A 14564-nucleotide genomic window follows, 5' to 3' on the forward strand; every position below is an offset into this window, starting at 1 on the left:
AGTATAGTATAGTAATGTTTAAGTACTGTGTATATACAGTATTATATAGTACAATACAGGAGAGACCATTACAAATAGTGCAGTATAATGGTATACTATAGTATAGTGGAGTATGGTATTGTGAGTATATCACATGCAAAAGTATGGTGGGTGTGTGTGTGTGTGTGTGTGTGTGTGTGTTGTGTGTCTGCATAAAGGTCATTACATACTCTGATGTGGTTAGGTGCATATGCGTTTTTTTATTTTTTTATCCCATGGGGTAACTATGGTAACCAAACCAAACCAAACTCTCATCAAAACCAAATGGCATCGGACAGCGAGGAACAAGAGCTTTTGCTGTTACTTCTGTCAATGAAACAAAAAAGACAAAGAAAGTGGTATGTGCAACCACATGTTTATCTCTCTGTATTGCTTCATTGATGAATCATACGTATGCCAGCAGGCAGCAGTACAGTAAACCAAGCTCTGTGTAGGTGCAGTCCAGTGTGCACTTGTCCCATCAGACTGGAAATTTGAGCTGGACATACAGTAGCGGGCGGTTGCAGTCGACAGCATTTGCGTCATCTCGTTCTTGCGCCAAGATTGTAGCTCCGCAGATGTGGCAAGTATGGAAAAGCCTTAACATTGGGAGGCAGAGACTCACCTGTGGCCAGTCTCCATTGGGCAGCTGCTTGTCAATCAGCAGCTGTATTCCTCTCTCAATGGCCTGCCTGTCGGGATGCCTGGTACAGACACATGAGAGACAGCAGAAACGTATTTATTGGACTACAGCAGCAGTATGAGGTAGTGTGATGACAACTGAGCTGTCTACTGCTGACTCATCTTTCACCTTGCTGATTCAATTCATTGATTTATTTCAATTCAACTTGATCATTCCCAGGTGAATAAAATAGACACATTATAAACAAAAACACAAGTCCACTGCATACATAAAACAGGGTTCCTCCTACACAGTTTCAGTTTCAAAATTCCATACTTTTTCTAGAGCTTATTTTCTTGATTTGATTTGAAGATTTTGGGTCTTCAATACAATTTACATAGATAGTTGACTTATTCCTACTAACTGCTTTATCACTCCATGGATGATGATTATACTTCACAGTGATAAATACCAGAATATTTGAGATGATGGGGGTCTAAACAACAGAAAATGCATAGTTGCATGTACATTGGGACATGAGAATGATACTTTTCCATAATAATTCTACTTGTTTGTGCGATTTCCAAATTTTTCAAGACCTGGAAAATACCCAAATCTTTTTCTATACATTTTTAGACTTCCCAGACCTGTGTAGGAACACTGATAAAATCAAAGACAACAGCAGCAAAGAAAACATTAATAAAAACAATAGGACAATAGCCAATAGGAGTTGGAGCTTCACTCTGAACTGGACCAACCCAAACCCTAAAAACTTCTGCCTGGACTCAAAGCAAGCCAAGGATGTAACTAGGTTTTTGTGAACCCAAAACTGACCAGAGCCTGAATTTTGGAGTATAACAGTATTTCCTGATGAGATTTCTGAACCCAAACCTGAGCAATTAAGTGAGAAATTCAGCCAACTCCAACCTGAACCCATCTGGTCCCACTGTGAACCATCACAAACATCGAGCCTTTTGAGTTGAGTATTGCTCTACCTGACAGCCATGAGGCCCAGCAGAGCCCAGCAGGTGTTGTGGATCTGAGCGGTGTTGCTCTGGACGTAGCGCCGCTGCTCGCACGACTCAAAGTCCTCCCCCCAGCCCCCGTCTGGCATCTGTCGGTCCAGCAGGAACTCACAGGCTCTCTGCACCTCCACACACACATCTCTGGGAGAGGGAGACACAACAGCGGAGAGCTGAGATTGGGAATGTCCAACCTGCTATGTACTATTAAAAAATAAAATTTAAAAATGTAATATTGAAGTTTTTTTCAAAAAGAAGTGCAGGGCACTGAAGCAAAAGGGGTTTTACTTTGCTCTTGTGAAGGCTGTCGTAGTAGCCAAATATAATTAAACATCTGTTTTATTATACAGTATATAGTGTATATATAATAGGGTTAGGGTTAAATATGTTTTACCCATTTTTGAACAATCTACTGTATGTCTGAATTGTCTCAAGACTTAAAAATGCCTCTTTAAACCTGTCTCCTCTCTTCATCAGCATTTCCCATTCATGAATTAAGTGGATTTAAAAGGTGAAAATAATAAAGGATCATAGCTTTCACCTACTTTTGGCCAGTGTAAAGTATGTAAGGAGAGAAATAAAGGATGGCAGAGAGAATATAGAGAGAGTGCCTACATATACATTATGTATAATATCTTTGTGTATGTTAGTAAGAATTATGTTCATGAGCGTCCAGGTGGCTCAGCAGGCTAAGGTGCAAAAAATGTACTGGTAATGTTTCAAAATTAGCAAATATTATTTGTCACATCATTCCCTTTCTCTCCCATCTTTCTTTCCACTATCAAGTGCAGCAGAAATCTCCTAAAGTTTCAAATAGAGTTGTATTTGTGTTTGGAGCTCTTACTCATCCTGGTAGATGTGACCCATACAAGCGAAAGCCTCAAGGCCAAACCACGCTCCATAAGTGAAGCACACACCCCAGGACCTGGGCACAAGCAGAAGATTATTATTCTTTGATGAGTGTGATCTGTCTAGTGGGTAATAAAATGTAGAGTCGGTAGGAAAATATCAAGCGTAGGCCCACCCTTCCCAAGATCCATCAGGCCTTTGCACCCTCCTGCAGTAATCCAGTCCTTCTCGTAGAGCGCACCTGAGGAAGAAATCAAAAATCACCACCTTGATTGACAAGGTGGTAGCCTTGACAAGCTACCACCAGCTTCAGCTCTTCTAAAACTCTTACATCACACTGAACTTTGAGAGGAACTGAGAAATGATAGCATTAAAGAAGATGAGACTGTTTGTGTCTGTGATTTTTTCCATGTATTACTCTCACAACATGCCTTTGACAATTCAAGTAGAACTAGAGCCATGAAACAAAACAACAGAATGTGTGAGCGTCTTTCATAAAGTAAAATAACTCACAAATGTACACAGAAAGCACTTTTGACACATACAATAAACCATTTCAGCTGCAAATTAGCTGAAATTTGTGTCTTTAAAAACAATTGTTACGCATATTTCATTTATTAAATCAGATTAGCCCAGCATTCCCGCATCATTCAGTGATTTACACATTTACACAATTCCAGAGTTCATGTATGTTGTATGTGAGTGCCGGCTCGTGTGTGTGTGTGTGTGTTTGTACCTGATCTCCTGAGCACGGTGCTCGGGGTGGGCCTTCTGGAAGTGCCTCAGGGCCTGCATCACTGCTGAGGTGCACTCAACATAGGTATAGTCTATCATGATGTCACCTGTGTGTGTGTGTGGGTGTGGGAGGGGTGTGGACAGTTAAATGGAGTGTTAGAGCAGATTATTTGTGGGGGAGAGAGTGTTGTTTGATATGGTAGATTGTGAAAAGCAGAGCGAGCATGAGGAAAATGCTAACATGAAGTGTGAAGGGACTTTTGAGGGTAAAAAGAAGGCAACAGAGAGAGAGAGAGCGAGAGAGAGAGAGAGAAAGAGAGGGAGAGAGAGAGACAGAGAGAGCACAGTGCTGCTGATCAACTCTATGACCCCACATTTCACAATACATATCCTCTTTCTTAAGGAACCAGAACAACGTGTAGGGAATCCCCCACTCTTTGATTGTCAGGGCATTGTCAGGACAGAGGATATAATATTGCAACATAATCCAGAATGCGGTGCACAATGTTTTCCAGCTATCTGCTGTTGCACAGAAACAGAAATGTCATGTTTATAATTGGCTCCCTGTTTCCCTTTTTCCTCTCCTGGTGTCTCAACATATTTCAAGGCTGAGTAACATTGGCTTTCCTGTCAGCATTGGCATTGCTGAGTTATGAAGTAAGCGTGTTCCCACAGGGTTTAGAGCTGAGTGTTAAATGAGGGATGCACCTAACAGCATGATAAGCTCTTATCAGATATAAAATGGAGCGTTTCCATAACACCAAAATCTGATACCAAGAAATCAAAGCAAAGTGACTTAATTTTCTGCCTTTTTGTTAGGTCTCACCAATGGACGAAATTGGCGTCAAACATCTATATCCATCTACGTATATTTCTTTAGTAAACATAATTGATTGCATTGATATTTGGTATCGAATTGCATTGAATGGGTATCAGCAGTGAAGAAATGTCATCAGGGCACCTCTACGTTAAATCCAGACTCACCGAACACCTCAGAGGGGTTCAGCAGCTCCAGAAGTTTCCCTCCTCTCTTTGTTTCATATGTGGCAAAACCACCGTCTGGGTTTCTCATGCTTAGCAGCTATAAAGAGGAGATAAAAAAAAATGTCAGAGGTGTAACGCTGCAAAGCTCGCTAGCACAAGATCAAGTTTGTTATGAATTCTTTGTTATGAAGTTCATTTTTCCAGTGGAGTACAAGAAGGACTCTGAATCCAGTTTGGATTGCAGTCTGATGCTTTGAATGTGACAGTGCTACACAAGCTTGCAGCGGAGGATGACTTACTACAATACTATGCATGTCAGTTATTTCACAATCTTTCAAATATTTTTAACAGCACAATATCAAAGTACATGACACTTTTGTCAAACACAACACCTGACATATCTGTTTAATTCTTAACACTAGGCCCCACACAAATATTTGAGGAGGATACCGCTCATTTTAAGAATCCCTATGTTCCTAATTCCTATTTTCTAGGCCAGTCCAATCAATATTTGTAAACATGAACATCTCTCCCCCAAAAGGCAGCAACCAATTAGTAAAGACTTAAACCTGTGATGTCATCAGGAGCTGCTCATTAAGAATGAACTGGGAAAGATGATAAAAGTGGATATTCTGGGGATAAGGGTGCATTTTCTGGTACAGAACTTCTAACGCCACAAAAGAATATCAGCTTCTCAGAGTCTAAAACTTGTGGAGCAACTGCAGACTCACCACATTGACAGCATCACACAGACGCTCAGAGGGGACCTGCTGACCGATGGAGGGACACAGCTCCTGCAGCAGCATCACTGACTTCAGGCCCTCCGCTGTGCAGTCAGCCACGATCCAGCCACAGTCACGGGTGCTGAAGGGGAAGCCTCCCTGATAAAAACATCCACAAGGATATACAGGAACATGCAAATATACATGCATACCATCAGGGTAAGAAATAAAGTTGTTTTTTTTTCAATCTTTTGCCTCCTTAATCTGTTTTTTTTGGTAATTTTGGTCCTTTAGGGGCAATTTTATTTATCTATGAAATAATCCATCTGCATTGCATACTAGCAAATAAACACTGCATTTGTGCCAGTAAGATTTGTTTTATTTTGACTCATACAGTACCACACATCCCACACTTCACTGCCACTGCTGGAAGCTGGCAGCAGGCCTTAGAGAAGAGGATGGTGCTGTTTTCTCCTCCGTCCCAAACCAGTCCAACTTTTTTTCCCACAATATTGATTGTTTTATTTTTGTTGACGTAGTGGTTTGGGTCAAGTCTGCATTTTCTCCTACTGCTGGCTGTATGGTGCAAACATTTTCAACTGCTTCAGGCTATGTACTTGATTGATTTATGTTTTTCCTGCCCAGAATGCACTGAACGAATCCCCCAGTTATAGCTCGACTAATAAAATGTGAACAGGATAAAAAGAAAAAAGCCTACTTCTGCATTTTTGCTCCCTTATTTTTTATTTTCTGGCCATTTTATGAACTGTCAAGGGCATTTTTGCACTGAGCTCCTGTTAATTTCTGACCCAGCATGCCATGCATTCCTACTCACTCATATACACACACAAGAAAACACGTTCAGTATGTCCACCCAAGAAAACAAATGTACAGTACGCCTGCATACAGAACAAACACAGAGGAGTGGGCTCTCAAAAACATAAAAAAGCTGCATCCCAAAACAAAAGACAAACAAGCAAACAAGAAGAACTGTCTTCTGTCTTAACAGGTCGGAGCATCACTTCACCAAACCTTTTGTCCATGAAATGTTAGCTCTTATACAGAATGTTTTTTTTTACCTTGTTCATCTGTCTGTAGTACTTCTGGTATTCGGGAGGATTCTCAGGTATCTGATGGAGCGGAAAAACTGGTCAGGCATCAGAAATAACTTTCACAATCAAATGATGTTGTCTTCACCTTTTGGCAAACCTGAATGCGCTACTCTGTCTGTGGTAGTGCAAAACTCAAACATGCATACTGCCACATTATATTTTCCTCACTGGGATGGTAAGACACTTATTTTACTCCTACTGTCTTGTGAAAACCTTGCAACTTTTTTCTTCTTTTTTTTCCTGAATTGGAAAGCAAACACGGTCCTGCATGCTCTGAGAAAGCTCCACCACCCTAAGCTAGAGGAAATCCATTCAAAAGCCACTGTATTATTTCATAAATGTATATATGTTGATGCCAAAATACATCAAAAATACATAAAAAAATTTGTGACAGGTTGACCTTTGGAAGATTGTAGGATTTTCATCAGCACCCACCTACAGCATTATTCTAATCCCTTCAAGCTTTTCTTACCTGTGTCAGGGTGAGGAACTGATGGGCGTGTTGAAGGCACTCTGCTAATCTGGGGTTGTCCTGAGCTCCTGCCTGAAAACATTATTTCAGCTGTTACTGGAATTGGTTAAACAATTCAACATTAACAAGACCATCAATATGAGTGAACAGATCTACGTCACCTCTAGGAAAGCCTGTACAGCAAAGCAAGTGTCCCAGAGTTGAGATCCATTGGTCCCCTGTGTAGAACAAAAAGACAGAATTGATGAGCATCTTAAACGAAAGCACTAAGTAGACTAAAAAGCATTGTAAGTGATAAAAAGCTGCATCCTTTAAAACTGTTGAAGTTGAAAATGAAGAAATTGTAGTAAAATGAAAGATAATGGGTGAAACTTTATTTTAGAATTAGAATTAGAAGATGCAACATCCTTATTTTCAGTTACAATAATTTTGAATGGATGCAACTTTTTATCTTTCACTTACAATAATCATTGTATTCCTTGTATTTTCCATCTATTTCCTGTAACCAATGGGAAGAATTAAGAAAAAATCCTGGCGATATTTGACTTTGTACAGAACTGCTACTACATCTGTGTGCACATGTGCGCTGTCAAGCCATATTATATTCATCAAAAAAAGAGAAAAGAGAGAAACCTCACCTGCATTTTCATGCCATCCAATCCCAACCTAGACCAGAGAGAGATTACTGTTAGTTTATCAGTAGTATAGTTTGCTGTTTGGCTAGTGATAGGTGATTTAGGAAAACTGGCAACAGCTACAAGTCATTTCTTATTCTGACTAATAATGGAACCAAAGTTTGATCCATTTGATTAATATTGTTGAGTTATTAGAGACTGTCTGACTGACCAGAGGTAGTCTGGGATCCTGGACACGTGCTCCTGAAAGACAGGAGAGGAAGGGCCATCCACATACCAGCGCACCAGCATGTTGATAGTCTTGGAGATCTGAGAGAGAGAGAGAGAGAGAGAGAGAGAGAGAGAGAGAGAGAGATAGGGAGAGACCAATGCTTCATGTTCACATTATTGTACAAGTAGAGCTCTCTCTCTCTCTCTCTTGTTTTTACAGTGCCGGCTTAATGAGGATTACATGAAATACAAACACAGCGGGCTGATGCAACATCCACTGTGCAAACCAACAGCAAAGCCCTTCTAGGTCAAGATCATAGAGTATACACACACGCACACACACACACACACACACTGAAAACAATACATTGTACACACACAGGTACCACCAGTAACCACAGGTACCACCAGATTAACTGTCTAAAAAAGTAGCAAACAAACACTAGAATACACACTAGCAGGACGGCACTGTATAATCTATCCATGTCCATAGCCTGCAGTGAGTTATAAGGCCGTCTCTCTCTCTCTTACCGGTCCAATGCTGATACATTTGGTGAAGCGGTCGTCGGCTTGTATGTGCTCATACAGCTCTTTGACAGCTCTTCCTCTCAGTGCGGAGCTGTGGTGGGCCTCGTACACGTTCAGCACCACTGCAGGGCGACAGGGACAGAGTCAAAGGGTTAGGACAGTGACTCATAGGGCATCTTTTCGGGCTATGCTGACGGGCAACAACTGTGTTGCCTCACCATTGCTGCTTTAACTGCATAAACACATCTTGTTGCCAGGGTTGGGGTCGAATAAAAATCTTAGATCTTGATATGTCACACTTGAGTGCCTGTTGCTGGGAGTGTTGCCCATCTACAAAAAAAAAAATCTCGTATATCACCATCCTTAAGTTCAAAACTGATGAGTCACCACATCTATATTACATAGGTAACATTATCGGAAAAATGTAGTCATATAATATGCAATATAATCATATAATATGCTTCTAAAATAGAATTATTGGAGGAATACAATATGATTATTACACTGTAACAAGCTTACACTATTTCATTAATTGTATGTATTGATAAACAATTTATAATAGTGTTTCTTTATAATTTATATTTACAATTGCAAATATACATCATGGACAATCATATGAAATGTTTCACTTGTTGGCCATTACAAACTGCCTGTCTTCAGCTGCATGCTCTGACATCACGGTCCCAGGTGAACAGCTAACACAGCTGATGCTTACTGTAGGCAGCGGTGAGCAGCGTGCTGTGAGGTGTGTACATGTCACAGGCCGCAACGTTGTTCCTCTGAGCCGGCCAGTTAATGCTGCTGTAGTCCTGCACATACAGCTCCTGGAGAGTACAGAGCAAGAGATATACGGTTATGGTTATGTATATACTGTATATTAAGCCTTACACCAGCGGTTCTCAACGTGGGGTCCGGGGACCACCAGTGATCCTTGAGGGGGTTCCAGGGGGTCCCCAGTAAATTGACGAATTGTTAAACTTAACCATCATTTAATTTACAAGGAGTTAACACAATTAGAGAATGTAGATGAATGACTGTTTTGATCATAGTTTCACTGTTATCTCTCTACCTACAACACAGATAGTCATGGAATTCTGGACAAAATCATATCTAACAATAAAAATATTTTCAGATTTGGGTCCGGGAGATAAAATCTCAACAAATGGGGGTCCGAGGCCCAAATGTGGACTAAATTAGGGGTCCTTGATATGAAAAAGGTTGAGAATCACTGCCTTACACATCATGGAACCCTTTTTGCTCACTCTGTGGCGATTTAATTTGGCCCTGATTTCTTCAGCTTCACAGCAGGATCCAAATCGAGGTATAGTCCTCTGACTGGCAAGGTTTAAGAAAAATTGCATTTGGCTGTTCCCTCAGCATAGTTTTTAATCCACCCTCGGACACTCCTACACTGTTATGTATCATCAGTCTGTGATGTTCGGTGCATTCCAGGAGTTATCTTGTGAACTCACTTCCCCTCAACCTGCCTCGTTTACTTCTACTTCAGCTAGTGATTTCCGATTTTCCGAGTTTCCCAGAATCCCTTTAGAATGTGCCTGAGCTTGTTGCATTCAGTACGTATAGATGGAGAGAGAATAGTAACTGCAAAAGAACAAGTTTTTACAATAGAATTGTGTCTTGTGAGTTGTGGCTGCATTGCATTCTGGTCTATTGTGGCTGCTGTCAGTGGAGAACTTGGTCTCTCTGCCTCTTCTACGATGGATTTCTCCCTGTATGATTGTTGAATGTCGGTGCAAAATCATGAGTCTAGAAAGAAGCCCTCAGTCTTTGATTCTGAGGAACTGACACCAAAACCTGACGTTTATCGTTGATGTTTTAGATAGCTGAAAGATTTTCTGCTATCAAGCTCCACTGCAGCTGCATTGGAAATATCTTGACATGATGTCACGGTGTTTACGTTTGGCCAGTTATCGGGAATAGGGGAAAAAAACACTACCGAACAAACCAAATGGGCCCAGGAATGCAGCAAAAACTGTTTTTTGTTTAAAGTCTAACCCTTAAGCTTTTATCATATGAAGTTATTTAACAATTCACAAATAATATGTACAACACAACTATGAGAAGAGAAAATCTTCGATCATCGATCTGTGATATATTGTGTAATCTGTGACGAACAAGCTACTTCTTGTCTTTATTGAATAAATGAAACTAAACTAAACTAAGACTATGGTTGTTTGAGAGTCAGAACAAATCTCCCCCCTTCACATAAACAAGTGCAGCTGGACTTGTAGCTGTAATGTATTGAGTATGTCGCCCCCCTGTGGGCTGAGGTGGGTGCAGCACCTGTCTGAGGCTGAGCACCAGCGGGTCTTCCTGGGCCGTCAGTCTGACAGCATAGCAGTAGCTCATGGGGAGGTAGACCTGGCGACAGTGGCACCACAGGGTGGAGGGGTGAGCTGGCATCCAACTTGGGAACAGCCTGAAAAAATACACAAGTACCATTTTAGAATTGTTATCTACACTGTGCCAAAAAGTGTTTCTCTTCTTTGAGGTGCTGTGGCAAAGAACGTTTGTCACATTTTCATATTAAAGGATAATGCTGGTGTTTTTTAATGCATTGCTTACCGTCAACAAATCCTATGAAAACAATAAAATCAGCAATGAAAGGAAAGTAGTTCCGTAGCACCGAAAATAGTCCCCGGCGTAATGAAGAATTTGTTCCCATTTGAATTTGATTTTGTAATAACTACAACAACCTGACTTTTCGTGGTAACAGTTAGCGATTTTTAAAATTGAAACTATGTCTTTGTGAGCTGTATTTCAAGGTTTTTTGCTTACAATTGGAGCCAATGACTTCTGGGTTGACAGCTAAAAATGGTACGTGGGAAGTCAGAAAGTAACGGGAGTAGAGCAAACGCATTGTTGATTTTGTTATTTTCATCGGATTTGTTGACGATAAGCAATGCATTAAAAAACACCAGCCTTTTCCTTTAAGAAATGTCTAATTTGGTACTCCCTATTACTGATTGATATAACACAACAGTGATTCAACCTATATCCAGTTCATGTAAGCTTTTATATTTGCTTTTCTAGCAAATATAAAAGGTGTCAGATAGGTCTTTCCCAGGAAAAATCTTTTGACGCACAAGTAGTGATGCATTTTACATTTGTTTGTAATAAGTAGAAGAAGAACTGAGTAGTTAGCATGAGCAGTGATAGCCACCATGACTGAACAGACAAAGAAAAGAGCGCCACCTACACAAACTCAAACTTCATCAACAGAACATGTGAGGAAAAACACTAAACAGTACTGACCACAGTGAGTTCTCTGGTGTCAGGATGGAAAACTCACCACATCTCTGGTAGCAGTGTGTTCATTCCTTCCCAGCTGTAGACATTCAAGATGGCCAACCAGAATTTACCCCATGATGGAATTCCCACGGCACCGCCTGTGCAAAACACAACACACTGACAGCTTTAGTATAACATCCATGACATGGTTATTACTGTAAGTATCAAAGTACAGAATAACAACACTTAAAACTTACAGTAAGACACAGAAATGTAGTGGAGCATGGATCATATTTAGTTACAGTCTCAGGAAATATTTCTTCATTCAACAGTAAGCGAAGTCATTTTTTTTACTTGGAGTTTGCCATTTTGTTGTGGTGGTCCTGTGTGTCCGTTGGGAGGATGAATTATTGGGGCTCATCAGAACAGGAAAGATTATCAATAACCAATACTAATTGTATACAATAACCAAATAAATACAGAGTGTAACATAGCTTTAACATGTCAAGCTTTGAGGGACCATTTCAATTAATTTCTTCCAACCTTTGCTGTGCAGGTTGTTTCTGGCTCGAACCATATCTGGATCATCAGGTTCCACTCCCAGGATCCTTAGCGAGGTGTAGCTCAGGGCCGTACCAAAGACTGTAGACTTATCTTCAATATGTCTGCACAAAAACAAAACAACCACACTCACAATACCGCATGTGACACTGCATGTTTTTAGATTGTGACTCAAGCCTATCATCTCTGCATTTCCACATGTTTTTGTAGCAGTGGAAATAGACAGAGGTTTTAGTCTGGCCAGTTCCAAAGTGAGTCGCCATCCCATTTCTGGTTTCAAAGCTGGTTATTGGTGATACTCTATTTGTTCTCTTTAGATGCTTGTATCATGATATGGACACATTGATAAGTGTCAGAAGTCTATATCAGAAGTCTTCTATAAGTATGGGAAACTTTCCAGCAGGCAAAAAGTACATCTACTGTTTTTGCATGTTATAGCGACCTAGAATTTCTACTCCCTCATAAGTTTTAAAACCAATAATGCACCTGGAAGTATCAGCATATCAGTTATAAGACATCCCTGAATATGAAGAAGGCAAAATAATCTCTGCTGTTGACTTACAGGCCCCAGCCTCCGTCTGGCAGCTGGACAGAGCGAAGGTACCGCACCATCTCCTTCTTCCAGGCCTCGGCCAGAGGGATCTTAGCCACGTGGCACGTGATCAGGAGACCTGGGAAGCACAACACAAACATGCAAACATACTGTACATACATCCACACAAACACATTGGGGTCCTGGGGGTCATCAGCAGCATTCGCCTTTCTCTTACGACTGTACCTGCTGCAACCCCTCTTTTCACCAGCATTTGTAACCACAGACAATTCAAATTATGGGTGAAATTATAAGAGTTGTGGTGTCAAGTGAAAGCAAAAGCACATAGGGAGGATGAGCTGGCCTACCTGGGAGCAGGAAGAGAGGCCCGCCGTAGTCCCCGGCCCAGTGTCCGTCCTCGGCCTGCAGGTGACTGTAGAAGTGCATCCCCTTCAGCGCCGCATCCACAGCTGTGTGGGCGGCTGGAGAGCCAGGCACGAACCTGTTCTGTAGGGGAGAAGAGCAGGGAATTAACACCAGGGAATTAACACCACACACCGGTCAAATGCTGTATCTACCAGCCACTCTGGTAAACAACTGTTGTTCGGAGGTTCTCTTCTATTCTCTTCTGGTAAAATAAGAAACAATGGACCACTATGTAAGGAAAAAGTTGTTTCCCATGCATACTGTGTTGCTTGAATTGGAAAACTGTGGATCCACTACAGATAAAGTTTATTATATATAAGGACAATAAAGTCTATTCCTTTTTTGAGGACCTGTAGGAGTATAATTATTTGTTTCTTGCCAGATTGAGTGTGATCATAAAAAGTGAATTCCCTCTGTTCATATAGCTAACTTCCACATTCTAAACAATGGACAAGGATGCACAGCCCACCGTATCCAGGCCTAGTGAATGGGCTTCTAGCATGCTCTGCTCTCTGTCTGGGGCGTCCTGGTCTTCCACATAGTGCCAGGTCTGCCTCCCCTCAACGTTAGTCAGCCTCCAGCGGCTCAGGTCCGAGGCCGGCTCCGTCTTGTACGGCCCCCCTCGTCTCCGCAGATGCCTGGCAGAGCGACAGGTGGACGGGACAGAGGAGGGACGTTAATACAGCTGAAACTTGCATATTTTTCTGTGACCCGGGTTCTGGAAGTAAATTTTCCATCCAATTTCAGAAAATGCTCATGCAAAGAGTTTTCAGCTCTGAACCAAACTAACCAGATACCAGCTGAATCATGAGCGTATAACAATATAGATTCAGGAAAAATATATAGTCTATATGAAAAAAGGGGAAGGTACAAGACTGTATAAGACTATATATCTTTAAGATAGAATGAATTAGTCATCCCAGAGTTACAGCATTGGAATGATGCCTCTTGTGATTCCATTTCTCAAGTTATACTAACTAATATACTGTATATAATAATGTAATAGTTATTACTGTTGTAAATAGGTTCAGTTCTTATATTTATCTTTTTTTTACTTAGAACATGAAAAAATAGTGGGGACATGGGGTTCATATTCTAACAAAATTGCTGATGGGAAAATTGAAAATAAAAATACAAAATCAGATTAACAATAAAAGGAAAAATACAAGTGCACAATGTAAAAACTTCCAAGGAAAAACTTGTTTTACTTATACCGAGTGAGGACAAAGGCTACCTCTGACATTGAGGGTTCATAGTTTATGGTACTGAGCTTCAACCGATAAAAAAAAAAATCAAGCATTTGCAAGCACTTCATTGAAGTATTACCAAGGAGGTTCTATTACAGTTACATGCAGTGTTGGGTGGTAACGCATTACAGTAACGTTATTACTTTTTAACGTAACAAATAATCTAACGAGTTACTGCTCACAGGGAATAATAACTAAAGTAATTGCATTACTTTTGAAATAAGTAACAAATGCATTACTTTGTGGAGTTACGAGCCCAACACTGACTGGACGCATGTCAGTAACGTTAGTTCAGCAGTCAATACACGTTACTTACATTCATTCACACCTTTCAATTTATAATTACGCCCCCTCGTTTTGGCAAAACTATTTTGTTGTGTGAGAAATGCTAAAACAAAGTTTTAGAGTCAAGACCATCTGGTAAAAACATAATACTCACGTTCCCTCAGTCATAGTTGGGGCTCACAGACTTGAATCCTGCGCTGAACCATAAGAATTCATTTCTATTTCATCTACTTTAGAGGCTCCGCCCCCTTTGTGCTCGGTATGGGCACTGTAGTGTTTAGACGATAATCAAACACGTTATTCAATACAATTCAGACTACTTTTCCCAGTGCACTTCACGGTGCCTTCCGAG

At 40.8% G+C, this 14564-nt stretch overlaps 1 protein-coding gene across 1 annotated transcript; it reads right to left on the reverse strand.

Annotated features, from left to right (window-relative positions):
• Positions 1–623: 623 nt before the first annotated feature.
• On the reverse strand, positions 624–14398 carry lss (lanosterol synthase (2,3-oxidosqualene-lanosterol cyclase); the record flags this gene model as incomplete). The annotated part of the gene is made up of 21 exons (XM_071540492.1): positions 14367–14398; positions 13150–13318; positions 12623–12761; positions 12285–12393; positions 11705–11826; positions 11223–11319; positions 10214–10349; positions 8625–8733; positions 7913–8031; positions 7383–7480; positions 7175–7202; positions 6698–6754; positions 6537–6608; positions 6032–6082; positions 4962–5111; positions 4231–4327; positions 3248–3353; positions 2687–2752; positions 2507–2587; positions 1636–1806; positions 624–722 (listed from the first exon to the last, which is right to left on the reverse strand). Coding segments are annotated over exons 1-21 (2090 nt in total), but the record flags the coding sequence as incomplete, so codon positions are not given.
• Between the last annotated feature and the right edge of the window lie 166 nt (positions 14399–14564).

This window comes from Centroberyx affinis, unplaced genomic scaffold (genome assembly GCF_046629955.1).
Source record: "Centroberyx affinis isolate AG114_WGS23_722 - 3 ecotype Tasmania unplaced genomic scaffold, CSIRO-AGI_Caff_v1 ptg003645l_1, whole genome shotgun sequence".
Lineage (NCBI taxonomy): Eukaryota > Metazoa > Chordata > Actinopteri > Beryciformes > Berycidae > Centroberyx > Centroberyx affinis.